Below are 27,353 nucleotides of genomic sequence, written 5' to 3' on the forward strand. Positions count from 1 at the left end.
GGGTGAGTAGTCATCGATCATCGAGCCTGTTTCTAGAAAAGCGACAGGGACCAGGGACCAAGGGGCTTGGTTGGCAAGTGCGTCACGCCTGGATGAAGCCGGCCGCTGTCTCCCAGATCCCAGCTGGTGATGACGGCGTCCTGGTGCAAGCCCAAAATAGCTGGCTCCGCCCCCATCTCCCGGCAACCCCTGCAGCAGCACTCCCCCCAGCCCCCCTCCCCCCGCCCCCCGGGTGACAGGCCGAGCCGGCCTCCCTCCGAGTCTCTAGTAGTTTCCGTGCAGCTGACGCAGGCCTGCGCGCACAGCTGGGCCGGGAGCGTCCTACGCAGCAGCCGCGAGCCCGGCAGCGGGTGCCAGACGGTTCCCGGCGGGGTGCGGGGGCGGGGCGCCGCAGGAGCCCAAGGACTCTGGGCGGAGGAGGTGCGGGCAGGGTGTCCCGTCAGGCTGGGGACCCTGGGCCGGGCTGCGGAGTTAGGGCGCTGCGATAGGGCTCCCCGGGCCTAGGTACCGAGATAGCCAGTGGCATCGGCCTGCGGCGACCGATAAGGCTGCCTGAACGAGCCTAGTCATCCGCAGCAAGCAGAGCCCAGTGAGCTCCGCTTCCCCTGGGAGCGAGGCGCCTCCCGTCACCCGCGGGGGCTCCAGCCCCAGGGAGGCGCCCTGGGGTCTTTCTGCCTGACTCGCCCTTCTCTCCCGCAGCCCCTCGGAGGCCAGCCTGACTACTGACGAGTTGCCATGGCATCCTACTACGAGATCCTAGACGTGCCGCGGAGTGCGTCCGCTGATGACATCAAGAAGGCGTAAGTGCCTCCGCTGTGCACCACAAAGCCTCTCAACCCCGGAGTCGCCACCACTAGCACCATGGGGCCCTCCAGAGGCAGTGCCCAGGGAACCAGGTCCTTGACGTCTGTAGGGAGGAAGGAGACCCCTGGATGAGTAGAAGAGGATCTGTAGCTGTGAAGTTCTGCTGGGACCTGCACCGTGGGTCGTCCTCTAGTGAACCCTCCCTTCCACTCCTGTCCCAACCCCTAGATGAGGGCTTTCTCAGGATGCAGTGCAAAGGTGCCTGGGCAATGTGGCCAGGAGGGACCACTGCCCCTGTACTTCTCTCTCCATGGCCATGTGTACCCCACCCCCCACCTTTGCAACCCAGGCCCCAGGGAGCCCCAGGGAGGGTGTAGGGCTGGGGGCTTCTCCCCCTCACATTATCATCTATTCATACAAGCAGCCCTAGCACTGACTGCAGAAGGGAGGTAGGGACCCCTTTAAGACACTGCAGCAGAGGCAGCCCCAGCAGCTGGGTGGGCCAGGCCCTGAGTGGCAAAAGGACATTGGTTGGCTAATGGGAAAATGGGTCATTCTGTTCTCTGGTGGAAAGTGCTTACATTTGTCCCTTGACCCTCCTCCCCTTTGAACCCACTTCCTGCAGGTATCGGAGGAAGGCTCTACAGTGGCACCCAGACAAGAATCCAGATAATAAAGAATTTGCTGAGAGGAAGTTCAAGGAGGTGGCTGAGGCATACGAAGTGCTGTCAGACAGTAAGGCCAGGGTCAGGGCAGGGCAGCACCCATCACCCCACTTCATGCCCCATTGCACTCCTTCCCAAAGCCATGCCTTTTCCAACCTGGCATTTAAGTGCCCCCTCCCACAGGGACTCTGGGCCCGTTTTTCCTTTAAATGAGCACCTACTATGGGCAAAACACCTTTTTATTCTTCCTCTAATTCCCTGTACTCAGTATGTGCTCCTAGGGTCTGCTAGTTGCAATGTGGGTCCTGACAAAGGAAAGGATGCAGGGCAGGTAACCAATGTGTACTGAGCCTCTTCTGTGCTAGGCATGGGTGGGTGTAATCTCCCAGGCATCCTGCGAGGCAGGGTTTATCACCCCCATTTTACTGGCAAGGAAACCAAGGCTGGGAGCAGTGTAGTGACTTGCTCAGGGTCACACAGCTAGAATATGAATTCAGTCTTTTTTTCATTGATTCAAAAAATATTCATTTGAATGCTTATGCTGCCAGGCCCTTGCTGGTACTGGGGGACTATGGAGGACGAGCAGGCACTCTCCTCATCCTGATGGGCTTATCACATTCTGGTCAGGGACGATTGACATTAACCAAATACATAAATAGGCAAGAGTATTCCAAAGGAAAGTAGCAGGAGGCTGTGACAGGGGATGACGGGCAGCAATTTTTGTTGTGGTCCCAGAAAGCCTCTCTGAGAAAGTGACATTTAGGCTGAGCCCTGATCAATAATAGCAGTAATAACTAGCTAATGTTTACGGAACATTTATTACGTATCAGGCACTGTGCTAAGCTGTTTCCATGAATTATCTCATTTCATCCTGCAACAATCCTAGGAGGTAGACTCTGTCATCATGTCATTTTACAGATGAGGAGGAGTCTCTGTGTGGAGGGCTGAGCTCCTGCTAAAACCTATAGCCCCTGTCCTCTGTGCACCCTGCTGCCCGCAAGTGTCAGTGTCTGGGCAGTCCGCTGAGGGTCTTAGACCAGAAGGGGAGGCCAGCATCCCAGAGGGAGGGAGAAATGATCTGGTCTCTCCTTCCAGAGCATAAACGAGAGATCTATGACCGCTATGGCCGGGAAGGGCTGACTGGAGCAGGTAGGTGGAGCAGTGGGGTCCAGGGATGGAAGTGGGTCAGGGAGGAGAGGGGGAGGGCAGATTCTTGCAATGGATGACCTCTCCGGGCTCCTGGTCATGCTTTAGGTGGGGTCCCCTGGCCCGAGCAAGATATACACCCTGAGCCTCCTTCTCATCCTGCCTCTCCTCCAGGAACTGGCCCATCTCGGCCGGAAGCTGGCAGTAGTGGGCCTGGCTTCACCTTCACCTTCCGCAGCCCTGAGGAGGTCTTCCGGGAGTTCTTCGGGAGTGGAGACCCTTTTGCAGAGCTCTTTGGTGAGTGGACTCGGGAGGCCTCTGACCAGCTCAGATTCCCTGACCAGGCCCACGCTGCATCAGCTGGGAGGTCCTTGCCCGTGAGGCTGAGAGGGGAGCAGAATTCCACAGACTGAAAATTTTGTGGGGGTGGATCCAGTAAGAGCGAGGTCAGAACCTTACACAGGCTTGAATTCACATGAGCCTGCAGTGACACTTCAGAGACTTGTCTTGTTAAATGATAACAATAATACATTGTTAGACCTCCACAATGACAGCCATGAAAGCAAGACTTAAAGCCTCATGTATTGTTGTTACAATAAAGCCATTACAATAACAACAGATGCCATTTTTTGGAATGATTAATATGAACCCTGTGAGGTAGATAATTTTATCCCCATTTGCAGATGACAAAACTGAGGCATATTGAAGTAATTTACTATGGGGACACAGCAGATGGCAGAGCGGGACTGGTAGCATGTTTGCCTGACATCACACCATACTGATCTTTTTCTATCTAAGGAGCTATCTGTCCTCCCTCCCACTTTCCCTAACCCTTTTCCTTCCTTTATTGTTTATTGTGGACAAAATTTACTAGTGAACTTTTTTATATATAATATTAAAAAGGAATTTAACTCATAAGTAAGTCCAAGCAGAAAAGAGAAACAATCAGAAATGTACCCAGTTGCTTAGCAGCTTATATTTCTAGACCTGAAAGTAGGAGTTACACATTTTGGGGGGCAAATGTCTTCACCAGATTATTATTAATCTGCTTACTTGTTGCAGAAGACCTGGGCACCTTCTCAGAACTTCAGAATCGGGGTTCACGACACTTGGGCCCCTTCTTCACCCTTTCTTCTTCCTTCCCTGGACACTCTGGTAAGTGCTGCCCCTTCCCATTTTTGCAAGCCCTGAGTCCTGGCACCCCTCGCCTCAGCTTGTGGCTTTTCCAAGTCTTCTCTGGTGCACCCAGAGCCCTGCCTGTGGGCAGAGCCCACCGAGGCTCCTAGCCCGCTGTGACTGCAACCTGCCGCGTACAGCCCCATCTAATGGCCTCTCCTCCTCTGTCCCAATGCCAGAGTTCTCCTCCTCATCTTTCTCCTTCAGTCCTGGTGCTGGTGCTTTTCGCTCTGTGTCTACATCCACCACCTTTGTACAAGGACGTCGCATCACGACGCGCAGGTGAGGGGCTAACTTTGCCGGCTGCAGGTGGAACTGCGTACCACTAAAGAGCGCCCCCCCTTGAGGGTGGAGCCCGGTCTGTCCTGTTCACTGCAGCACCCCGGAGCCTGCACGAGCACCTGCCTGTGGGACTCAGGCGTGCCCGCTCAGTGACCTATGCTGTCTCCCACAGAATTATGGAGAACGGGCAGGAACGGGTGGAAGTGGAGGAGGACGGGCAGCTGAAGTCAGTCACAATCAATGGTGAGGCATGGCCCTGCCACTCAGTCCCTGGCAGGAAGCCCCAGCCCCAGGCCCAAGCCCCAAAGATCCCTCCCCAAATTGCTCCAGTCTGAACTCCCTTGGGGCAGGGAGGGAATGGCAGCCCCAGGCCAGACTGGCAGGATCTTGGATGGTGATCACCGGGAAGGGGGCCAGGGCAGGGGGTTAAGGAATCTCAGAGGGCAGACTAATCACCATCATCATTATAGGGGTACGTTTGCAGAACTGTACTATTTTTAAAGCATTTGCACATGTTCCATATCCCCTGTATTCTTCCAACAGCCAGGGCAAAGCAGAGCAGTTGGTGTTTGCCCTAGTTTTCATTTGAGGAGACTGTTCCTCAGCACAGTCTAATAGCCATAATCCCAAGTACCCCAAGGTCTGAGGCTCTGTCCTCCTTAATAAGGGGGAAATCCAGGACTGAAACTCAGGATGTAGGGTTCCTGGAGCTGAGCTCTGGCCACAACACCCTGCGATGCAGGGTGGTCGCAGTGGCTACCCTTTCCTGCCTGCCAACCCTGGGGACACTATGCTGTCTAAGTTAACTATTGTAACAATTTGACAGTGCAGACATTTTCCTCATTCCCATTTTATAGATGAGGAAAGAGGAGCTCAGGGAGGTCGAATAACTTGCCCAAGGAGATAGCTTATACCTGCTGGAGCTGAACACCTGTGCATGGTCGTAACCACTATGCTAGATGTTAAAACACATGAATGGCAGATCCAAAGGAGGGGCCGGAAGTGAGGCAGCCTGGCAGGACTCCACTGGCCTGGGCCAGAGGGTCTCATGGTGGCCGTGACTCCTGCAGGTGTTCCAGACGACCTGGCACTGGGCTTGGAGCTGAGCCGTCGTGAGCAGCAACGGTCTGTCACCTCCAGATCTGGAGGTACGCAGGTGCGGCAGACCCCCGCCTCACGCCCTTCTGACAGCGACCTCTCTGAGGACGATGAGGACCTGCAGCTCGCCATGGCCTACAGCCTGTCAGAGATGGAGGCCGCTGGGAAGAAACCGGCAGGTGGGCGGGAGGTGCAGCGAAGACGGAAGGGGCACCCCAAGGCCCAGCACCAAGATCGGGGCATGGGGGGGACTCATGAGAGTGCGAGGGGTGATGCAGCCAAACCCGGCTCACCCCCAGAGGAGAAGGCCTCTCGGTGCCTCATCCTCTGATCGCCAGGCTCAACCCACCCCGATTTAGGATGGCCTGGGGTCCTGCTCACTGTCAGAACAGAGAGGCGTGTGGCCCCTCCAACTCCATGCTCCCCCTACAGCCCCCCCCCCCCCGCCCCCGTGCTCCAGTGTGGACCTGCTTTGCTCTGCTGAGCTGATAGGTCCCTGGTGAAGCCCAGGGTGGGAGCCTCAGGGCTGTGGGAGGGCCTGAGGAGTCAGGATGCACTTCTTATATGATGAGGGGTTTCTAAGGGGCATTAGTGGTTTGGGGCAGGCCTTTTGTGCCCAGGTCTTCTGCCGCCTGTGTTGCTGATGATGTCAAGGAAGGAGGACCTGGCCTCGGGTTCTCTGAGCCCAAGTTGGCAGCTACACTGGGGACTCTTCGGCTCTCCTTGTTCAGCTGCGGACACCCCCACCCTGGTTTCTGTGCAGTGTTGAGCTCTGACGGTCTCTGTTGCTTCCCTTCTGGTGCTGCTTCTTCTTCCTCACATTCTCCTCTCTGCAATTGCCCGTGGGCTGCATCGCTTGCTTTCACTGCCATCTGGCTAGGACTCCCTTCTTCCTTCCCCAAGAAGGCCTCAGTGTGGCGAGGAAGATGCTGTGGCCGGTAGGGCCATAAGGTCTTCCGGGGAGGCTAGCTGGGTGGGGCGGGAGCCTCTCGGCCGTGCAGATTCGGAACCGGAGCCCACTCCTCCTCCCTTCCTCTTGCTGCCTCAGCCTGCCCCAGGCCGCAGGAATAGGCAGAGGTGAGGCCGGCAAACCCTGGAGAGGTGGGATAGGGCCAGGGTGCCCCAGGAGGGAGGCCTAGGAGGGGACTGTGCCCTGTCCTACTTCACCATGCATCAGGGCTCAGGGAGAGGCCACAGGGCTAGCCCAGGTGTGCATGCTTAGCAGCGCCATCCTCCACGGCTTGCTGCTGACCCTCTCTCCTGTCACCCACCCCCGCTCTCTCTCCAGATGTGTTCTGAGCTGGATGCCCGGGATCCAGAATTGATGCACAGTTCCAACAGGACAGCGCCCTCCCCTGTGCGCTGGGAGGGGACCCTCCACTCCTCCCCTCACCTGTGCTAAGCATAGAGCCGGGCCTGGATGGTGGGTGGGGGCCGGGTGGGAGGTGGCCGTAGTCTTAGCCTGTAAACTCTTCACTGGGTATTTGGTGCTGTCTCTTGGGGACTATTAGTTCCAGAATGCAACACACCCTGCCTCGTTTCTGATAGATCATGCTTGTGGGAAGCAGTGTGTGGTTATGGAGCTGTGCATCTTGGGACAATGTAGTTCCAGCCCAGGTCAGCGTGTCACTCACTGAGATGGGGAGATCTTATCATTTGATTTGTCCCTGGCAGGGGTGGTGAGAATGTGAATGAAGGGATAATGGTTCAAGCTTCCATTTTCCTGACACCTCTTGCTAGCACCAAGGCAAAAGTGTACAAATCAAAGCCCTGTGGCATCTGGGAGCAGCTCTTTTCCTGTGGGCAGTTCTGGGGTCTGAGGATCGGGCTAGGGTAGGATCACTAAGAAGCTGATGGGTGTGGACCAGCAGAGAGCTTGAAGGGAAGGGCCCTCTGGGGCGTGTGTGTATATGTGTGTGCATTTGGGTGTCTGGGGTTGGCATGTGATGGGCACTCCAGGCATGTTGCTGCTTGTATGGCTTCTATGGCCTCTGATCCTGCTGCCCATTCTCTCTCCAACACCAAGCTGAGCTGCCTCTCCTCCACCCTGCCTGGGGAGCCCAGGGGGCAGGGTGTTGCCAGACCCTGTGACACTGTATATCAGAGACCTATCAAAGCCAACTGGGCTGAGCTCATGCCAGAGGGAAACACTGGAAGTCAATAAAGCTGAGTTTTGAGAGCTGGGCGTATGCTCTGTTCCTGTGTTCTTCCTTCCAGGGATGCCCGGGGACCTATGGGGCCATTGGCTGGCACACCTCCCTTTATTTCCCAAATGTCTAGAGGTTGCAAGCCTTCCCTAGCTGACAGCAGATGTCCCCTCTTTGACCAGGCTGTCCTACCCCCCAGTATGTTGTGGAGTTCTGAGAAATGCTCACGTTCCTCTGCCCTCACCTCCTGGGGCCCAATAAATGGCTTTCCCCAGACAGTGGTGTTCCCCTTGTGCAAGGATCCAGCACCCAATGCTCCGCAGCAGTTGGGACAGACTAAGGTGTGACATGACTGAAAGCATGGGGACAACAAAAAGCACGGAACTTGTGGTGAAAACCTGTAAAAATGTATGTAGCCTCACCTCTTCCCAGGTTTCCTTCGCCCAGAGCCAGTGGCGAGTCTGGGGCCCGCCTCCCCCTGTGGAGTGGCACAGGTCTGCCCCACTCAGGGTGCAGGCCCCCAACTCATCAGGACCCAGGGAGGAGAAAGCCAGGTACCCCCCTTGTTCTCCAGATACCTGTAGAGATGCGGCTCCAGCCCCGAGACGAGTGCCTCTTCATGGCCAGGCAGGGCCGTGTGGCCCCCCACCGAGGCCCTCTCCCACTCCAGGATAAATGCTCGCCTTCGTCTTCAGTAGCCAAAGGGCCTACAGCGTATTTTTCTCAAAGCAAGGAAGCAGCCTCCCTGAAAGGAATTTCAAGTCTCTATCTTAGAGAATCTGCTGGAAGTTTGTCAAGTGGCTGTTTTGATAAACTAGCCTCTGAGAGGCCATACCTACTGGAATTGTAGGCATCTCAACTGAGCCCAGATGAGGTGTCAGAGGACCAGCGGCCACTCACCAGTCCCTTCACTCTGGGCGCGGGTAGATGGTACTTGCCCCATTTTCCATGTGAGGGGACTGAGCCTTGGAAAGGTTAAGTGGCCCTAACTCCCAAGTAGCTCCAGGCCCAAGGCTCATTTTGTCTCATTCTGTGTCCATCACCTTTGTCCAAGGATACCTCATGACACACAGTAAGGGTTCCTCTGGGACCATAGAGGATGCACAGTTCTGGGAGCAAGGGGATGGGGAAGAAGGTGGCCCTGCCACTAGGTGAATGCCTGTTGTGACATCTCACAGGCTTGGTCTATCCCAGTTTGGCTAATTTTGCGTAAGGTGTGGAAGGCAGTTTAATTTTATCCTCAGTTCTGTACAATGTACATTATTCCTGAGGCCCAAGGGCATGAAGCAGCTGCCAGAGAACTGAGAGGCAGTTAAGAGGTTCAGCATACCCGGGTTCGAATCCTAACTCCACCTCTTAGAAGTTGTAACAACCTCAATAAGTTCGGTGCCACAGTCTCTTCGTGTGTGAGATTAAACAAGAGAATGTGTGTAGACGACTGGGAGGCTGCCCGACACCTGGGAAGCACAGCGCAGGCAAACGATGGCCTGGTTCTCCGCTCGCATTCAATCCCCAGGGAGCCTTGTGCATCCCCAAGAACACGGCAGGCCCGGCTCCAGACTGAGGCTGGGCTGCAGGCTGGACGCAGAGCAGACAGAAGAGCGTAGGAGTCCAGGTTGCAGCTGCACACACAACACACTAACTTTATTCACACTGATACAAAAGTAGAGTTTTCTAGAAATGTTCTCTTGTGCCAGAGGGGAGAGTTGAGTGGCACGTGGCAGGAGGGGAGGGGGTTGGGGAGAGGAGCTCTGAGGGAGAGGCCAGGAAGGACAGAGGGCAGAGTGTGGGTCAGGGAGCCAGGACAGCGGGCAGCAGTGGCTGGGAAAGCAGGGGGAGCCGGGTGTGGTGGCCCCTCCACCCTGTTCTGTCCACACTGGAGGGTGGGGGCGGGGTGTCCCCACAGACATGTTAGGAACATTCAGTACGGTAAAGAGATGGGGGCCAGGGAAATCAGGCAGGAGAAGGCTCTGGGTACAATGACTGCCCATGACTTTCCTCCTCCTGGCTGGCTGCCAGCTCCCCCATGGGACACCCTGGGTTCCAGCATGTGGGAGGCTGGGCAGGCCCACCCATTCCCACTTCCTCTACCTTCCTTACACACTCCTCTTGCAAGGAATGTGCCTAGGAGGGGCCAAGGTGCGGATGGGGGAATGAAGAATGGGTTTACAGATAGATGCTCACACAGGCGAAGAAGGAATGGGAGGCTCCTGGGGGCTCACTGGGGCAGGGCCTTGAGGATGGCATTCACCTCTTCTGCCACAGCTGTCAGAGCAAATTCAAACTGGTCCTGGGAAGGGCAGTGGGAGGAGGGTTATGGGAAGGCCTAGTCTCTGCTCCAGCCTCACAGGGGCCTTTAGGAAGGGAAACTGGGAGGTCTCTTGGGAGGGGGGACAGTCTTCCTGGGGGAGGTAACAGAGGCAGGCAGGGGAGGCAGGCTGCTGCTGGTTTTCCTGGGGAAGGTGGTAGTGAGGGTTGGGGTACGGAGGAACAGTCACCTTAGAGCGGACAAGGCCAGGGCGCTGGTCACGGACGTGCTCCAGCGTGGCAGCAATGTCAATCTCCTTCACTCCTGAGTGCGGGGGGCACGGGGCTGCTCAGGCGGTGTCCAGAGAAGGACAGGACCCAGAAAGCCTGGGCCATCCCCGGGTGGGAGGCTTGGAGGACTGGGTAAAGCCTGGGGCTGGGCTGCGGGCACTGTGGGAAAGGTCCTCACCTTTTGCCATGCGGTTCAGTACCATGTCAACGAGGATGTAGGTGCCAGTCCGCCCTGCACCATCACTGAAACAGGAGATGGTGACAGGCTGAGCTCAGCTCAGTGGCCAGCAGAGAGGGGCAGGGGTGGAGGAGATTTGAAGGCCTGGGGTGGGAAGGACACTGCTGGGGCCACTAGGGTTGGCTTGGAGAGGGTGTCAGTGAGCTAAGGATGAGGGAATGGTTACGGCACCTGGGCCCTGGGAATTGGGCCTTGAGTTGGGAGCCTGTGACCCATGGGATGCCACTTGGGCCATAGGCTCAGCCCTGGGGTGGAGATAGCAGGAGGAAATGGGAATAGATTTCCAGCCTCTGGCCAGGCTCTAGTTCAACAGGTTTTTTGTGTAAGTGGCCCGGTGGTAAATATTACAACATTGTGGGCTACGTATACCCCTCGTTACAATTCTTTTTTTTTTCCCTTTAATCATTAAAAAATGTGAACACCATTCTTAGCTCATGGGCCATTATAAAAAACATGATGTGCTGAATTTGCTCATGGGCTGTGGACTGCCACCAGGTATCAAGGGGACAGGTGGGCAGTATGCATGAGAGATGTGCACAAGAGTGCAAGACCAGAGGGACGAATTTCAGGAAGGCCCCACCGCAGGGCCCTCTCGCCTGGGCCCTTCTGTCTGTTCCCTTCCATCCCATCCGCATTCCACAACCCCGCTCCACGCACCTGCAGTGCACGATGATGGGGCAGGAGCGCCCCCGGTAGCACTTGTTCACCTTCCTGCAACAAGAAACGGGTGTGAGGGCCAGGGGGCACCAGCAGAGGGAAAGGAGACCTGAAATGCACACGTGTGGGTCTCTTTCTTTTCTCCCCACGTGCCAAGGACAGAGGAGGGAAGAGGACTGGAGAGAGGAGTCAGGGCTGAAGGCAAAGAACCGGAGATGGTGTGGGTAGCATTGGGCTTGCCTTGTCACTTACAAGCTCTGTGCCCAAATTATGCACCTGAACAACTGATTTAACCTCTTTGAGCCTTGGTTTTCTTAACTGTAAAATAGGGATGATAATAATAGTAGCCTTCTCCTTAGGGTTCTTGCCATGATTACATGAGATAATACAAGTAAAAAACTAAGTGCAAGGTCTGGCACACAGTAGATGCTCAATACAGTAGTCCCTCTCTATATTGAGGTTCACTTACCGCGGCCTCACTGTATTGTGGGATTTTAAAAAATATTATATTTAATTAATTATTTATCGCGGATTTTTCGCTATATCGCGGGATTTTGCAATACTGTATACGTATGTTGTTAAAGTTATGTAGGTTTAAGAGTGTAGAGTAAATATAAGGTCCCTACTTCGTGGGGTGGGGGGTGGCGGGGGCGTGCAGAACGTAATACCCGCGATAAGGAATACTGTAAATGGTAGCTACTATTGACACTACATAATAATGTGAACAGCCACTTCTGTCAGAAGTATAGGGAAGATGGGCTTTCTGGTGAGTTCAAGGGTGTCAGTCTTGCCACATCACTGCTCTGCCTCTCTGCCTTCCTCCACAACTGCCCAGGCTGACCTCCTCCCACTCAGGCTCCCTTTGGTGCTCATCAGCTGTGAGGTCCTGTAGTTCTGGGCACAAAGTTCCTTTGGCCAGTGGAGGGCAATCCCTCAACTTGGAGCATCATGCTGCTGCCTGTCCCCCTGTATCAGCCTCACCTCAGCACAGGGGCTCTATGGTTGGGTCATTTGCAGACTTCGGGTCCACTTGGACCTCAGACTCTTCACTACTGCCCTGACCACAACTTACCCAGAAGCAGAGGATCTCTCCCTCCCTTAGTAGCCCAGTATGACCTGCCCTTGCCCCTGATAACCTTCTTGCTTTAAGAGTAACCTGCAGAATCCTGATACCCCCAATGGGTCAGGACTAGGGAGGACCTTCTTAGGGGTTAATAGATTGTTTTAGTGGAAGCTTGGAACTTAGTGGTTCCCTTCTCTGATTCCTCCAGACTTGCAGGGCCCAGGTGACTTTGAATGACTTAATAGGAATCCACATGGCTTTCTAGCACACTGGCTTGTATGTCAGAGGGCTGGGGTTGAACAGAAGTCCCAATGGTGGTTCCCAATTGTGTAATAATAATGATAATAAACAGTGTATAGAATTAATCGAGCCTTGCTATGTGCCAGGCACTTAAATGAGATTTTACAGATTCTCCTATTGATGTTTGCCACAACGCACTAAAATATGGGTCATCATCCTCATTTCACAGGTAAGGAAACAGAGGGAGATCAATGAACTTGCTTGGGGTCACTTTCTAAAACTAAAAAATTATTTTGCCTTCCCTCTGATTGACCTTCAATAAATACTATATTTATTAAGTAACAATTAACTTGTTCTGGTTGTCTAATGTCTGAAGCAAAGGAGCATAACCTTCTAGTTTACCTGTGCAGCCTTAAAATGGGTCCATGTTCTATAAGGATTTTTAAAATACAGAAATCAGAAAAGAGCTCTGATGCCCCTGGCATTGCTTTTGAGAAGCCTATGCCTCAGAACCCATGGGGCCTTGTTATAAACCATTGTTCTGAGGCTCAGAAACTATCCTCAGGGCCCCACCCCAGCTCCACTCCTCTGTTCTCTGCCCAGCATCAAGAGGCCTCAGGCCAGCCTGGCTAGAGGCAGAGAAGCAGGAGGAGGCCACACTGCAGGGGAGGCCCTCACAGTGGCGACAGGCTTCTCAGCAACCTGTCTGGGGAGGGCAAGCAGTGGGTGCTGGAGGCCTGGCCTGGCTCTGGCTTCCGTGTCAGAGCAGAGTAAGTCCCTCAGTTAGCTTCCTGTCCCAGCCCCCACCATTCCACTGAGTCCCCCAAAATCCAGAGGTCCTCAGGTACTCCCTTTGATAGTATCTGTCTCTTCTCTTGTGTCCGCCCTAAACCCCAGCCCTCCCAGCAGCCTCTGGGGTGGTCCTTGGGCCCACATGTCCTGTCTGTCCTGTCCAGGCAGCAGCCACACCTGCCAATAATCACTTTTGTGACTATGCAACTGGAGTGAGAATACTAGCTGCAGATCACAAAAATGACACTGGCAGCTGTGTGTGTGTGTGTGTGTGTGTGTGTGTGTGTGTATGTGTGTGTGACAGAGACAGAGACAGAGGCAGAGGCAGGCAGAAGAGGGAGGGGAGAGCAAAGGACAGAGTTGGGGAGACAGACCAAAGGAGGGGGAGACAAACATGTAGAGAGACAGAGGGGGAAGGACAGAGACAAAGAGAGCCAGAAATAAATAGGCAGATATGGGAGGGAGGTGGAGAAAAAGAGAGTTAGAGAGAGACAGAACAGGAAAGAGGTGCAGATAGAAATGGGATAGAGGTTAAGAGTGAGACAGTGATACAGAGATAAAGAAATAAGGGGGAGAGGGAGGGGGAGGGGAGACAGAATAGGAAAGGGAAGGGAGAGAAAGAGAAGGAAAGACAGAGGAAGAGAAATAAAAATAAAGGCAACGGGACAGAGAGGGATAGAGAAGGGGAGATGAGCAGGTGAGAGTAAACGATAGGAGAGGGACAGAAGTCACAAGAACAGTACCAGAGGCCTGGAAGAGCAAAACAGGAGGAAACAAAAGGAGAGTCAGAGGCTAGAGGCAGGAGCCAAGGAGAGGGAGAGCAGAAGAGAGGGGAGGAGCCAGAAATAAGGTGAGCCTCTCTTGGGAGACGTGGGTGATAGAGGAGCCAGAGAGGCAGGGCGGAAAAGAGGGCCTGAGAGGGAGACAGCAGATCTGAGAGAGCAGAAAGGGAGCTGGACCCCAGGGGTGGAGGGATGGGCGCAGAAAGAGCATCAGTCCTGCTTTAGGGCCATCTGGAAGTGGGGGCTGGAGGTCAGAGGCCACGCTCTGGGTCCGGAAGGGTCTGCCTCCCAAGGCGAGGAGGAGCTGGTGAGCTGGGAGGACGTGAGGAGCCCAGCTCCCGCCCCCCTGCTCCTGTGCTGCCCTCCCCCCGGCTTCTCTGGGCCTGCCTGGGGACGGCCGACCACCGCTCCCCCGAGGCGCGCGGCCCCCCGGGGCGCTCACCTGCGGAAGTCCAGCAGGGGCCGAGTGGAGGCCGGGGTGCCCTCTGCCGGCCAGCTGAGGAAGTGGAACTGCGTGAGCGTCCGCGTCTCTTGGGTCTGCACGTTCTTCAGGTAGAAGCTCCGCACCAAGAAGTCCTCGCACCAGATGTGCTCAGACACCAGGTTCACCTGCCCAGGAGTGGGGTCCGGGCCTGAGCACGTCAGGGGCTCTCCAAATCCTCCCAGTCTCTTACACCACCACATATTCTAAATCCTCCACAAAGCTTACCCAACTGTCCCCAAGACTCGTGGCCGTCTGGGCCACTTATCTACCGCTTAGGACAACTGGTGGCTTTGCCACCTGGACATATGAGCTTCTTGAGGTCAGTTGCTCCTTCCTCTTCCTTGCATCATGTAGCAAAGTGTGCTGCACACACATAAACTGAAATTCTGTACTATTTTCATTTGATTTTTTTCTTCAACCATGAGCAAAAACAATATACCACCTTTTAAAAAAAAAAAAAGACTGTCGAGTGTTCATCTGGTGGTGAAGAGTCTACTACCCAGTGCTCATCTGTGAGGAAAGCTTCTGTTGTGCTCTTAATGTCTCAGGTCTTACAGGAGGGTCATCTCCCATTCGTTGGGAATTGTTCCTCCTTCCCCTGCTTTGCCTCAGCTGAGCTCCCTACCCAGCATTTCTTCTAATGAAGGACTTTTTTCCTATTTTTCATATGCAGCATGTGGCTAATGACATTTCTTTCTTCGCTATGGCCTCCAGGGAACTCAGAGCTAAGCTGGGCTTGGTCAAAGTAGGTCTTCATCATGGTCTTTGGGCACACTCAGCTTCTTGCCTCAGTTTTAGCAATTTTATAGTTTTATTTCTGTACCTTTCAGGATAGGTCATTACAAATGCTTTGGGCCCTAGACTGGACAGGCACACCCACACATAGGTATATGTATATGAATATATGTGTGTATGCATATATTCATACATGCATGGATGCCTATCATCCACTTTCCCCATGCCCGTTGTCTCCTGGCCAGGGGGCTCCTGCTGACCTCATATATGTGGTATAGAGAGGAGCCCTCATCTGGCCAGTAGCGATCACATTGCTTGACGCCATCTTCCACCAGTGGGGTCAGCATAACAATGACAGTGCAGCCACTCTCCCACACCATCTAGGGACAGAGACTCAGGTAAGCTCCATTCTAAACCCCTGGTCCCTGGAGAACTCTTTCCTCCAAGAGCCCACCTGCCAGAAATCTGCGATGGTATGGGACAGCGGGCCCTGCGTAGCGATGTAGGCTGGCATACGAGGGTCGTGCTCAATCTGAGGGCAGGGAAGATACAACATGAGCCAGAATTGAAAATGCCTCTATGGAGAGGCTTGGTCAAAGGGAGAAGACCAGGGTCTGGGGGATCTTGAGAACTGCGCCCCCCCCCACCCATTTCCATGCTAGGATATGAAGTCCCACAATTCCAGGACCTCAGTTGGGGTGGGTGGTGATCATACAGGAATGGAGTTTAGGGGAGAAGAACAACAATGGGCTGGAGGTGGGGGCAGGAGCCAGGGCCACTCACAATGGGGCTGGCGTTGATGTAGTCACTCCGAGAAGGGCTGCTCTCCACCTTCAGCTTGATGCGGGCGTGGTCATCTGCACAGATCCCACATCCCATCCCCCGGTGTCCCTCCAGTTATTGGGGTCCTGGAACCTTTGCCACTCAGCCTGAACCAGGAGCCCAGCCCCTTCCCCTGTGCCCTCCAGAGCTCCCAGCAGAAGGGCTACACCACGTCAGCCAGCAAAACTCACTCACATGGCAGGAAGTCTGGGTGGCGATTCTTTTTTATGTTGCCCTCCCCCTGGGCCGTGGCACAGGTGTTGGGCTCTGCCTGGTAGGCGCACAGGGCCTGCCACTCCTTGGCCAAGCGATCCCGGTTCCGCAGGTGGTCCTCCATATATGCCTGCAGGGACAGCACAGCCTGGCTCTGGGCCACCCTTTCAGTCTTGCCTCTCCCATCATCCTGTCCCCTCACTCCTCTGGGCCCAGGCCCGGTCCTGACCAGAATCATGTGTCCTGTGGAGATGTCCATGTTGGCCTGGGCAGGCTCCTCGCACCAGGACGGCGTGCTGCTGTGGGAACTGGGGCTGGCCTGGGCTGCGTCACTGAACTGGGAGGACACGCTGCTCACCCGAGAAGGCTCCGGTGGACCCTCTGCCCGGTTGAACAGGGACTTTGTAGCCATGTGCTGGCGGCACAGATCCTGCAGAAGAAGGATCAAGAGGGGTCCAAGGGTCACCTGAAGCCCTCAAGAGGGTCCCAGTTTCAATTCTGGGTCCCTAGGCTCAACCTTGATTGATTTCAAATGATACCCATCTCTGGGGTAGAGTGTTCTGCCCTAGCCCTTGTCCTTTCTGGGTCTGTTCTGCATGGGTGGTGCCTATGATAACCTTAGATATTACACAATGGTATCCTAGAACCCCAAAATTGTAGCACTGGGAAGAACTTAGGGACCACCTGCTCCCAATTCTCATCCATTCAAAACACCCCACAACACCCCCACTGGGGGTCCTCCAGCACCCCCGAAACATTCCAAGGGATGGGTGTTCACTACCCATCCAACTCCCCACCCTCATCTCATGTGAGACTCAGGATCCCAAGCCCCTTGTGTTCCCTCTCAATAAGCTTCTGGGGCCACATACCTGGTACTCAAACGTAGTGTCACCATGCGCCCCTTCGGGTCCCAGGGCTGCCAGGCGCTCCTTGTCTCGTTTCCGAGCATGCTGCCGCACACACAGAGCCACAGCCAGAGCCACCAGCAGCCCAGCCACACCCGTCAGGGCCACCAGAGTAAGCAGCACTGCACGCATGGGAGAGGCGCTGTGAGCCGGTCGGGGGAGGACGGCAGCTGCCTCCTCTCTCTGTGGGAACAAGGCTAGAATCAAGGGGGGCTTTGGTGGGGAGAGACCTAGGAGCTGCTTCTCACCCCTGTCCCATGCCACGCTCCCTGCTAGGACAACTCCTGGGGCCAAGCTGGCAGGGCAGGGGCATGGTGGTCCAGGCAAAAGGGCTCAGATGGACCCAAAGTCCTCTTTCTCACACTGCATCAGATCAACCCCGCCACAATGCACTGCCAGAGACTTAGTGGGTGACCCCCACCAGGAGTAATTGCATTTAAAAATGGACGTAGAGAAGTGGAGAGAGAACCCAAGAAATGGAATAATAGACTATGAGGCATCAGTGTTGGATGAAGAACAGAAATATATTTTGAGTTTAATGTCCTTTCTGTGTAAGCTCATCCCTTGGAATTTAGAGATTGCTTGGAAGGCTATGGGTGTCTCAGTTCTTGCCAAGTATGCGGCCTTCCTATGTATGGGAGGCTGGTCCTGCAGGGAGGAGCCACGGGGGCCATCTGCTGGCCATAAAAAACACTGCATGGGGAAGGGCTGTTTTGGAGAAGCAGGTGAACCAGCCAAATAGGCGAGGTTTCAGTTCCGGATCTCCTGTCAAGTTTGCCTCCACCTCTTGTGAGCAACATCAGCCCTCTGGGGCATTGACTCAGTCTCCAGTTAACTCCTACCTGTCCCATTCCTGTCTGCAAAATCTGGAGCCCTGTCTGTGCTTCCAGTTCAGACTTCACCAGCCCTGCAGGGAGGATGTAGGTCAAGCTCTCTCCAGCCCCATGTGGTCCCCGCCCCATGCCATGCTATGCCAGTTGGCAGGCAGAGCCAATGTGGACTTGGGCTATTTCAAAGAGAGCATCAATCATGGGCCTGGGTACATCCTATTAGGGCTGGAGCTGGGGCTAAGCAGGATTTACCAGCTTGCTGGGTCACATCAGCCAAAGACAGGTTCTGTTCATTGTGCCGGATGCGGAAGGTGAGAGCTGGTCCCACCACACTGCCGAATAGGAGCTATGTTACTACCTTACCCACCCGAGACGCAAGACTCTAAAAGAGAGGCCAGCTCGGAGCCTCTTCCATTAGAGGATAGGGTTGGAGCTGATCCGAGATCCCCTATCTAGAGCCCTGCCTCCCCAGCCAGATGCCAGCCGCACCTGATGTTGATGAAGCTGCCCGAGGACAGGTGCACACGCTCAGCCAGGATCTCCAGCAGCTTCACTCCTGCAGCCAGACTCAGGGGCCTGGAGGTGGGCAGGAGGCACAGGAAGGAGGGTGGGGACCCTCCTGGCCACCTTCTTGAAACAGGCCACCTCCAGGGGTGCAGAGCAGCCCACCCCCCTTTCTACGTCACATCTGGATTCTTACTCTCTGCTTCCTGTCAGGCAGGCCAGCCCAACCCCCAGGGGACTGGAAGGCTTCCCCAGGCTGGAGCCCTTACTTCTGGTCAGTGACGATGTAGCCATACTCCTCTGCTGCTGGCCGAGCCGAAGGCTGCCCTGCCACCGTGGGCTGGCTCTGGCCCAGTAGACTTTTCTTCTCCATTGGGACAGGCATGACGAAGGAGCCAGCAGCTTTGGGAGGCTCAGAGGATCCAGGGCTCAGCACCTGCTGGGCTTTATTGACGGTGGGGTGGGCAGTGGGATATGCAGACAGGGAGGGTGTAGGGGGCAGAGGCTCTGCTGTGTCTCCACCCTGCGTCTGCTCCTCCATTGTCTGTTTAGAAGAAATGATAGATGTATGGTCTCTGTTCAGTGGAGGGGTTGGAGAGGGGCTGGCGGGTGCTGGGGGTCTACTCCCTGGACCCTGAGCTTCCTACAAGGATGATTAGGACTTGTTTCTCTCTCTATCCCCAGGGCCCAGTGCAGGGTTAGGTACAGAGAAGGCACCCAGAAAAGAAATCCAACTAGATGAATAAATGAAGAATTGAATGGCTGGAACACGATCAGTGGTAATCCACAGGATGGGGCTGAAGAGGGGGGAGTCTGTGGAGTGTGGTTAGGTTAGAAGGTGAATAGGCAGGCGATGGATTTTACACTTTGGTTTAGCCACAAAATCTTAGACGTGACACAGAAAGAATTCTTCAAGTTCCAGGGCCACTAGAACCCTGCCTGCTCAGACTCCCGTCTTCCCCTACGGATCCCCAGAGCATGGTCTCAAAGAACTGTATTGAGAAAAGCAGTGAATCAAGAATTTTAGCTTCTAGTCTGTACTCTGCCCTCAACTTGAGGTGAGACTTAGGCAACGACTTGCAGTCCATGGGCCTCGGTTTTTCCAAAACAAGGGGTTAGAGGTTACAGATTCTGGGTCCTGGTCTTGAGGTTTAGATTTCAGCAGGGAGGGGTTGCGGCCATGGGGCAAGTATGGATCAGAGAGGTGCTGGGGACTCACTTTCTTGATGTCAGCTCCAATGTTTGCAACCCCTCCTGCAGAGACAGGGAAAACAAGACTCTGGGAAAAGGGCCAAGGCCAAGGTCCACACAATGCAGGTGGGAGAGAGGGCCAGAGGCCTGACCCTGTTACCTCTGCTGTGGTCTCTTTCTGCTCAGTCAGTGACCAAGACCCTGTCATTTGTCTCATCCATAGCATGTCCTTATGTCCCTGTGCTTCTGTCTTAACTGTTTTATTAACTCATCCCTCAGTCATTGGCCACACCTCTCAAAGCTATTTGTTCAGTCCTTCCTCTAGCCATAAATACTGCCTTCTCCTTCTGATTGGCCACGCCCCTCTTTAGGTTCTCGGTATCATTCATCCTCTCCTTCTCACTGCCCCCTGATTTCTGCTTACACTTCCTATTGACTTCTTTTTTTATTACTTCCACCCTCCAGTCCCTTCCTGGTCTAACTCCTCAGCTCACCACTACACCCTCTTGCTCACTGCCCTTTGCTGCCAATGACCCCATGTCTGGAAAGAACTCTCTTCCCTGACCTTGACCTTTCCCCTTTAGGCTGCTACATTTGGTCTTGAGAAGTGGGGCAAGAGGCCATTGCTGGTCTCTCTGCCTGGACACTCACCCAGACTTCGTCCTGCCCCCTTGGGCAACAGCTGCAGCAGGGCCGAGAGAGTGAAGAGCTGCTCTGGGGTCAGCTGGTGCAGCTCCACCCCGTAGCCCGCCAGCACAGCTGCCAGCCTCTGCAGAGTCACGTCTGCTGAGAACCAGACACAGAGCTAAGGGCTGGTGGCAAGATGAGCTCGTGGGATTCAGGTGTGTGAGTTGGGGGTGGGCGGGGACTAGCACATTTAAGAGATTTTTCTCAAATACCAGGACATTAATGTCCTCCCTTTCTAGCCCTTGGCCACACTTTGGGGAAAAGACCTTCCTGAGGCCAAGACCAAACTTCATGAACATCTAAACTCTCCAACTGAAAATGAGTCATGCCAGCTGCCCCCCACATCACCCCACGCCCCATCCACACTGCCTACCTAGTGCCTGGCATAGACCCGGTTGTCAGTAAACATTACTTAAACATATGAATGACTTCACAGTAAACATTAGTTAAACGTATGAATGACTTCAATGACAAATTAACAAGTGCATGGAAAGTCAGGAAGGAGCCCCCAAAAGCAGCCCCCACAGGCAGGGAATAGATGCTGACGACTCTTACCTGGCTTTCCTGCTGGGGAAGGAGGCTTCTCCCTGTGACCCTCTGGTCCTTCCTCCTCATAGCCCTCTGAGGAGTTCTCTGCCTGGCTGCTGTCCCCTTGCTCTGCCAAGCTCGGTGACCTGGCCCAGCTGGGCACTGGCAGCTCCTCGGCCAGGTAGAACAGACCTGACTCCTGGAAAATCTGAGCAGGTGAGGGCCCTGGAGGGTCACCATAGGAGTGGCCAGAGTGAGCCCCAAACATGCCCTTGGGGGCAGTTCTACTGAAGAGGGCAGGGGGTTTGGCCTTGGACCGGGGGCTGGCACTGACCATCCCTGGGGAGCTCTCTGAGCCCCGGGAACCATCGCGGGAGCCAAACTGTGGGAAACCAGAGATCCAGGTAAGAGCACACACCAGGCCTGGGGGGTTGGGTAGGGGAGGGGCAGTGTCTAGGGCTCACCTGATGGAACAGGTAGGGCTGTAGCAGGGTAGGTTCATAACTCAGGGCAGGGTGAGGGGGCTGCGGGGGCAGCAGCAGATGCTCCAAGAGAGGGGGCAGCAACTCAGCCTGCAGAGTGGACAAGGGGGAGCCTGCCCCAGTTCTGTCCCCACCCACTGGAGGTCGAGGAAGTCGGTGTGGGGCAGCAGGGGCAGAGCCAGTGGGGATGCCCTGTAGAAGCAGCTCCCCGGCGGGACCCGGTCTCCTGGGCAGCAAGCCAGATCTGGGGAGGAAAGCAAAGTGTGTGTGGGAGGCGAGAAGTTTGCTTGTGTGGGATAAGGGCACACGGAACCTACAAAGCAGAGCTGGTGGGGCCAGGCAGGCTCAGCAGTTCAGAGTAAGCCTGACCCTTCAAAAGGGAGGCAGCCTCAGCGGAGGAGAGACTAACGTGGGGAAGGGCCAGAAGGCCTAGCCGGGGGCAGAAGTTGTTGCCTCCCTGATAAGCAGGACCTAGGGGTCCCTGAAACACAGAGGCAGGAGCTAGGGAAACGTGAGGCTAGAGGTAGGGAAGGGGAGAACAGCAGCAAGGGAAGGCAGCCGGGCACCTCTCTTGATGAACCGTGGCTGCAGCTTGCCCCATTGCCCGTGTGTGCATCCCCACACACACCTCGCTCCCCGTATAGGTTCAAATATTTAATATTTCATAGTCTGCACCCCGCCCCACTCTGCCTTCTTCACCCCAGTACCATCATCTGTGCCCCATGCCCTTATTCACTTTCCTCTGCTCTACAGGGTCTGAGCCATGAATGCCTTCAGAGGCCCTACCCACAAAACAATGGCATTATCTCCTACCACATACAATTCCACACAGTTACGAAACTGAACATTAAACAACTTCAGTCCAATAACATTCTAATTTTCCATGATGATGACTTTGATGTTTCTTTTAAAATACCAAATATCCAAGTTTTTCACATTTAAAAAATGCCTTCTATGCTGGATCCTCAGGGATGAACTCAGCTCCTACTGGGTGTGTGACATTCCTGAACCTCTTATACCCACACCCCAGCCTGCCAAGCTCGGTACCCACATCCCCCTCTCTTCCCTCTGTCTATCAGAAGGACCACAGACTCACCAGCCTTGGGCTAGTGGTTGAGAAAGAATGCCTACCTGTCCCTTGGATGGGGCTCTGGGGGGCGAAGCCTGGGGATGCGTTCCATCTCCTGGGAGATCACATACTGGGTGAGGTCATCATGCCAGGACAATCCTGCCAGGGGACAGGACAGGGTAAGGTTGGCTTGGGACAGTCTGAGGGCCCAAACACAGGGACCAGTGGAGATCAAAAGTGCACCCCCTTCCCTGAAGTGTACTGAGTTTGGTAGAGGAGAGGGGCAGTGGAGGGGTCTGGAGAGTCAGTGGGTGACCTCAGCTGTCCTCCCCCCCCACCTCGGGAACAGATTTTGGAGTCAGACTGCCCAGTGAGACTGGGTTTGGATCATCTGCCACTTACTAATTGTGTGACCTTGGGCAATTTGCTAATGTGTCTGAGCCTCAATTCTCTCATCTGTAAAATGGGGGTTCATACCTCCTAAGACTATTGTGATAATTAAAATAACACAATATGAAACGGTTAGAATAGTACCTGTCACATAGTGAACTCTCAACAAATGCTATTATTATTATTATAATTATAATTATTCTTATTTTTCTTCTTTTAGTTGATCCTGAACCTTAGTTTTCTTTATTTTTAAAGTGGAAATAACATATACTTCATGTAGCTATTATGAAAATCAAGTGTGATTAGAAAATGCTAGAGCACTATATACCTGTTTTAAACCTCCGCCTCCACCTCCTCCATCATGATCATCATGATCATCATCATCATCATCTTGTTATTATTATTATTATTATTATTATTATTTTATCCTGAGGCAGATCTCCTGTTTGATTTCTTCCCACAATGAAACTGCTCTCAGGAAAGATCAGTCACCTATTCTAAAGGAATAATCTCCCACCCCCATTCCTTCTTCCCTGATTCTAGATTAACAGTCTGTACTGTTCTTATGCCCTTTCTGGGATCTATTAGCATCCATACCTGCTTCAGATGAACTGTCTGTGTTCTTATTTAAGGCCAATTCCTCCACATGAGCACTAAATTTCATCCCCTATTACCTATTCAAGAACATCTCCCTCACAATTCTCCCTTATATCCTCCATCCTCATCTCCTGTTCTCTACAGAATTATTCCTGCTAGCATGCAAACATGATAAAATTTCTCCCATCTTAAAAATAATGCTTGAGCTCACATCTCCCGCCATCACCCCATTTCTTTGCTTTTCTTTATAGCAAAATTCTTTGAAAGTTGTTATCTATACTGGCTGTATCCAATTCCTTTCCTCCCATTCCCTCTTAATTCACTCTATTTGAGATTTTCCCTCCAACTATTCTAACAAAACTGCTTTCATCAAGATCACCAGCAACTTCTGTGTATCTAAATCCAGCGGTCAATTCTCAGATGTCATCTTACCTAACCTACTTGCATCATTTGACCCTGTTGATCACTCCTTCCTCCTTGATACACTTCCACTTGGCTTCTATGACAGCGGACACTTGTTTTTTCTTCTACCTCACTGGGTCCCCCTTCACAGTCTCCCTTCTTGGTTCCTCTCCTCCTGTTCTTCTTAAGGCCCTTCTTTATTAACACTCAATCCTTTGATTATCTCATCCACCTCATGGGTTTAATTACCATCTATAGTATATATCAAAGAATTCCAAATTCATATCTCCACTCCAGACTTCTCTCTTTCTTTTAAAACCCAATCTTAAGTACTCACAGCCCACTCTACTTGAACGGACATCTTAAACTCAATATACTCAAAACTAAACACTCTTTCCCCCAAGTTGATTCTTCTGCATAATTAATATCATCTTCACCAACCCAGTAGTTTGGTCAATCAAACGTGGGTGTCATCTTTGACTCATCTCTTTCTTTCACAGCTATATCCAATATTTCATGAAATCATGCTCACTATCTTAAAAATATATGCAGAATTCTGTCATTCCTCACTACCTCCCTGCACCCACCCTGCTCCATGCCACATTTATCTTTTATATGTGTTGTTGTGGTAGCTTTTAATGGTTTCTCTGCTCCTACCCTTGACTCCCTACCTTCTAGTCTCAACACAGTAGCAAGAGTGATCTTTTTAAAATAGACAAGAGATCACGCACCTCTGTGCTCAAGACCTTGTGATAGTTTCCTCTTTTACTCAAAGGCAAGCCAGTGTCCATACATTCTCCTATAAGGCCCTACGGTGATCTGTATCTCTTCCCCATTACCTACATGACTGCCTCCTTTACTCTGCCACTCTATCACTCCTGTCCAGCCATACCAGAGAGGTGTTCTCCATGGTTTTCCTCAGACTCATGCTCTTACCTTAGGGCTTTCGTTCTAGCTCTATGGTTGGCTTGAAATACTCTTGCCCCAGACAACCTTCTGGAAAACACTTCCACCTTGTTAAAGTCTCTGTTCAAATTTCATGGTCTCAGTAAAGTCTATCTTGATCACTCTATTTAATACTGCAGCTTCCTACTTCGCTATTTTCTGATCCCTTTATCCTGCTGTAATATTCATTTCTTCATGGCACTTATTACATTCTGATACACTATTTGTATTGCCTCCCTTCAACCTTGAAGGTAAACTCCAGTAGACAGAACTGTGTCTGCTTTATTCCCTCATACATCCCAAGTACCTAAAACTATGCTTGCCACACAGTAAGCACCCCATAAATACTTGTTGAATGAGTGAACTGAATGAGTGAAATGTTCTGGTTGAGGACTCCAGAATTCATGGTTCTGGTGCACTCAATCAGTTTCAGGGAGTGGGATGGTCCTAAAGAGACAGTTGTGGGCCTCTTTCAGTGTCTTCTTTTAGAAGCCTCCTCTGGGCTCCTTAAGAGAGTCTAAGTGTGAATAGCCCATTTCTAGGGTTCCACCACACTCCTGTCTTGCCTCCTTCTCCAGCAAGACCAGGGAAGGTAAGGCTCCAGGAATAAGTGTGATAGAAATGTTCCATGAAAGAAATTCTTGAGTCAGGTAGCCCCTCACTTCCTCACCCTTATCTAATTAAGTTTCAGTCTCTCTCCTCCAGTATACCCAGACCTCACCTTGGGACATGAGTTGTTGGAGCACACCTTGTAAGCGTTGAAGAACCGGGGAGGTGACTTGCAAAAGGGGCCGAGCCTGCCCCACTCCCACCTGGCACTGTCCAAATAAGCCATCTAAGAGCACAAACATTGTATTAATAAGGGAGATAAACAAAAGGCCTTCCAAAGTCCAGGCTGCAAGTGGGCAGGACTCTTTTCACTTCCTCTCTTGGCTTCAGAAAGTTCTGCTCCTCCAGGCCAGCCTCCTGTCTGCCCAAGCCCAGTACCCCTTCTCCCGCCCAGGCCTATTCCCCAAGTCTTTATTGTGTCCCCCCATCTTGTAAATCCTATGCCTGAGCATCACTCACCCTGAATACAGACTTCAAGGTGGGAGCAGAGTCTGCGGTCAAACAGGCAGCCTGTAGAAGGACAGGTGGACAGAGATTCAGAGAACCACACACATAGAATGGTCAGATGAACGGACAGGCTGGGAAAGGGGGAAGCAGATGGTTCCATTTTTTTTTCATCCCAGGAAGGGTTAAACTGAGAGAAGAGGAGGGAAGAGGCTTAGAATTCTTAAGGAAACACAGGATCTGACTTTGGATTTTAAGGATCTGTAAGTCTTGGATCCTTTCTCTAAAAGGTTCAGTTTGCTTAACCGAGTGAGGGGGTAAAGGAGCTTTCCAGATGCATGGGGGTAGGATCGTACACCTCCATTCTCATAGAATTACTATAGGGGAGTTTGTGGCCAAATTCTGAGGAAAAAGGGACTTTCCTTCCCAAATCTCCAAAAGCATCCTAACTGTGATGGCCTGGGACTCAGAAGAGGTAAAAACCCTAGCACATCTCCCCTCTGTGTGGGAAAGGGAAAGGGGTGGGCTGACTAAGGCAGTGTCCCGTTCCACCCGCCCCCATTGTCCCTGCTCTCCCCGTGGCCCCAGGCCGCTGGCGCTGTCCGCGGTGCTGAAGCCCTGAGCCTGGGGCAGCCGAGTGTTTGCCTGGAAGCAGCGACGGAGGAGGGAGGGGTGACAGGGCCAGAAGTCTCCACGGGACGTGACCCCTCCTCTTCCCCAGCCTTCATCTACCATCCTACCAACACAGTGCCACCGGAAGTACCCTTCGTTAGCCTCCAAGCCCCTTCCCCCACGCGCCCCTCGCCCCCTCCCTCCCCCAGCCCATGAGTCAGCGCTGACTGTCTCTGTCCGCCGAGATGTGAGTCAGCACCGGGCCAGGCTGTGGGGAGGGGGACGAAAGAGGACCCTTCCCTCTTCACCCTGTTTTGCTCCCTACCCCAGATGTCCCCCCTCTTGTTAGAGATCAGACCACAGCAATCGGCCCCTCGAAACTTCAAGAGAAACCCTGACTCTTCCCTCGTCCAGATTTTCTACGGGGAGCTGGGACTCCGATGCTCGCGGCCCCGACTCCTACGGCCGGGGACTCAGGGTTCCCCGCCCTCCTCCTACCCCCTTCTGCACCCCTCGGCACCGGTCACTTCTTTGGCGCCTCGGCACGACTCACTTCTCCCGTGGACTTGTAGCCTAAGTCCCTCTGTCCATATGCACCCCCATTCCTTCCCGCAAACCCGCAATCTTCCGAGCCCACTTGCCTGCGGTCCCGCCCCCATATTCGCAGCCCCACCTCCAGGCCTACGCCCCTTTCCTCTCCGAAGCCCTGTCATCCTCCTTGTCTCGCAGTGCGTCCCCCTACCCCACTCCACACATTCTCTACCCGAGCGCCCCACCTTCTAGACACGTGCCCGCCCCTCGCCCCCCACTGAGTTTTGCTCCCGGCACCGTACTCCTCCACCCCGGCTCCCCCATTTCCTCCTGACCGTGGGCACTAATGGCGCTGCAGCCTCCCGGGCGACAGCTCAGCAGCAGGAGGCAGAGGAGCGCCCGGAGACCCCCGGGTTCCCTGGGGCCCCCCGGCCGCCGCGGGCGCCGCATCCTTCCGGGCTCCCCGCGCTCGCTCCTCAGCTCCAGCCGCCCAGACGCTGGCGGGAGCCTGCGGGAGGGTCCGAGGCGGGGCCTGCCACTCCCCACCCACCTACGAGGCGGGGTCTACACGCCCCTCTCGCGGCAACCCAGCCAACCCGGGGCGGGTGGTGACGACATCTCCACCCTCGGCTCCGACGCTTATTTGCGTCAGACGTGGCGTAAGAACACTGTCTTAGCGTGGGAGCTATGCCCCCATCCCTCCTCCACCGAATACTGTACGTTTCGCACTAGAATTCGCACTTGG

At 53.7% G+C, this 27,353-nt stretch overlaps 2 protein-coding genes across 4 annotated transcripts; one reads left to right on the top strand and one right to left on the bottom strand.

Annotated features, from left to right (window-relative positions):
- The first annotated feature begins 238 nt into the window (after positions 1 to 238).
- Positions 239 to 7,350, top strand: DNAJB2 (DnaJ heat shock protein family (Hsp40) member B2). 3 transcript variants are annotated; one of them, XM_090284352.1, is made up of 10 exons: positions 243 to 420; positions 700 to 800; positions 1,430 to 1,539; positions 2,565 to 2,618; positions 2,790 to 2,912; positions 3,678 to 3,770; positions 3,971 to 4,073; positions 4,246 to 4,316; positions 5,144 to 5,350; positions 6,460 to 7,350. In XM_090284352.1, the coding sequence occupies exons 2-10, from the start codon at positions 736 to 738 to the stop codon at positions 6,468 to 6,470; spliced, it is 837 nt and encodes a 278-aa protein (XP_090140478.1). In that variant the 5' UTR covers positions 243 to 420; positions 700 to 735; the 3' UTR covers positions 6,471 to 7,350. The 3 variants fall into 3 exon arrangements, with proteins under 3 accessions (XP_090140469.1, XP_090140463.1, XP_090140478.1); XM_090284343.1 differs by lacking the exon at positions 6,460 to 7,350 and having other exon boundaries at positions 239 to 420; positions 3,681 to 3,770; positions 5,144 to 5,602; XM_090284337.1 differs by lacking the exon at positions 6,460 to 7,350 and having other exon boundaries at positions 240 to 420; positions 5,144 to 5,602.
- Positions 7,351 to 8,934: 1,584 nt separating this feature from the next.
- Positions 8,935 to 27,134, bottom strand: PTPRN (protein tyrosine phosphatase receptor type N). Its single transcript, XM_090284365.1, has 23 exons — positions 26,944 to 27,134; positions 25,481 to 25,531; positions 25,134 to 25,247; positions 22,141 to 22,237; positions 20,992 to 21,253; positions 20,555 to 20,909; positions 19,964 to 20,095; positions 19,341 to 19,375; positions 18,391 to 18,665; positions 18,107 to 18,193; positions 17,870 to 17,949; positions 17,630 to 17,694; positions 16,752 to 16,970; positions 16,112 to 16,312; positions 15,865 to 16,012; positions 15,631 to 15,704; positions 15,302 to 15,379; positions 15,108 to 15,227; positions 14,071 to 14,237; positions 10,752 to 10,805; positions 10,035 to 10,099; positions 9,817 to 9,890; positions 8,935 to 9,608 (listed from the first exon to the last, which is right to left on the bottom strand). Exons 1-23 carry the CDS (start codon positions 27,056 to 27,058, stop codon positions 9,537 to 9,539), a joined length of 2,940 nt encoding a protein of 979 aa, XP_090140491.1. The 5' UTR covers positions 27,059 to 27,134; the 3' UTR covers positions 8,935 to 9,536.
- Between the last annotated feature and the right edge of the window lie 219 nt (positions 27,135 to 27,353).

The sequence above is a fragment of the Furipterus horrens genome, unplaced genomic scaffold (genome assembly GCF_987537825.1).
Source record: "Furipterus horrens unplaced genomic scaffold, mFurHor1.1.pri manual_scaffold_1, whole genome shotgun sequence".
Lineage (NCBI taxonomy): Eukaryota > Metazoa > Chordata > Mammalia > Chiroptera > Furipteridae > Furipterus > Furipterus horrens.

Coding starts and splice junctions, on each gene's coding strand:
- DNAJB2 (XM_090284337.1), top strand. CDS start 736: ATGGCATCCTACTACGAGATCCTAGACGTGCCGCGGAGTGCGTCCGCT. Junction 2,913..3,677: donor CCCTTTTGCAGAGCTCTTTG/GTGAGTGGACTC, acceptor TACTTGTTGCAG/AAGACCTGGGCACCTTCTCA. Junction 4,074..4,245: donor CGTCGCATCACGACGCGCAG/GTGAGGGGCTAA, acceptor TGTCTCCCACAG/AATTATGGAGAACGGGCAGG.
- PTPRN (XM_090284365.1), bottom strand. CDS start 27,058: ATGCGGCGCCCGCGGCGGCCGGGGGGCCCCAGGGAACCCGGGGGTCTC. Junction 15,705..15,864: donor CCACCCAGACTTCCTGCCAT/GTGAGTGAGTTT, acceptor GGATCTGTGCAG/ATGACCACGCCCGCATCAAG. Junction 15,228..15,301: donor CCATCGCAGATTTCTGGCAG/GTGGGCTCTTGG, acceptor CTCTGTCCCTAG/ATGGTGTGGGAGAGTGGCTG.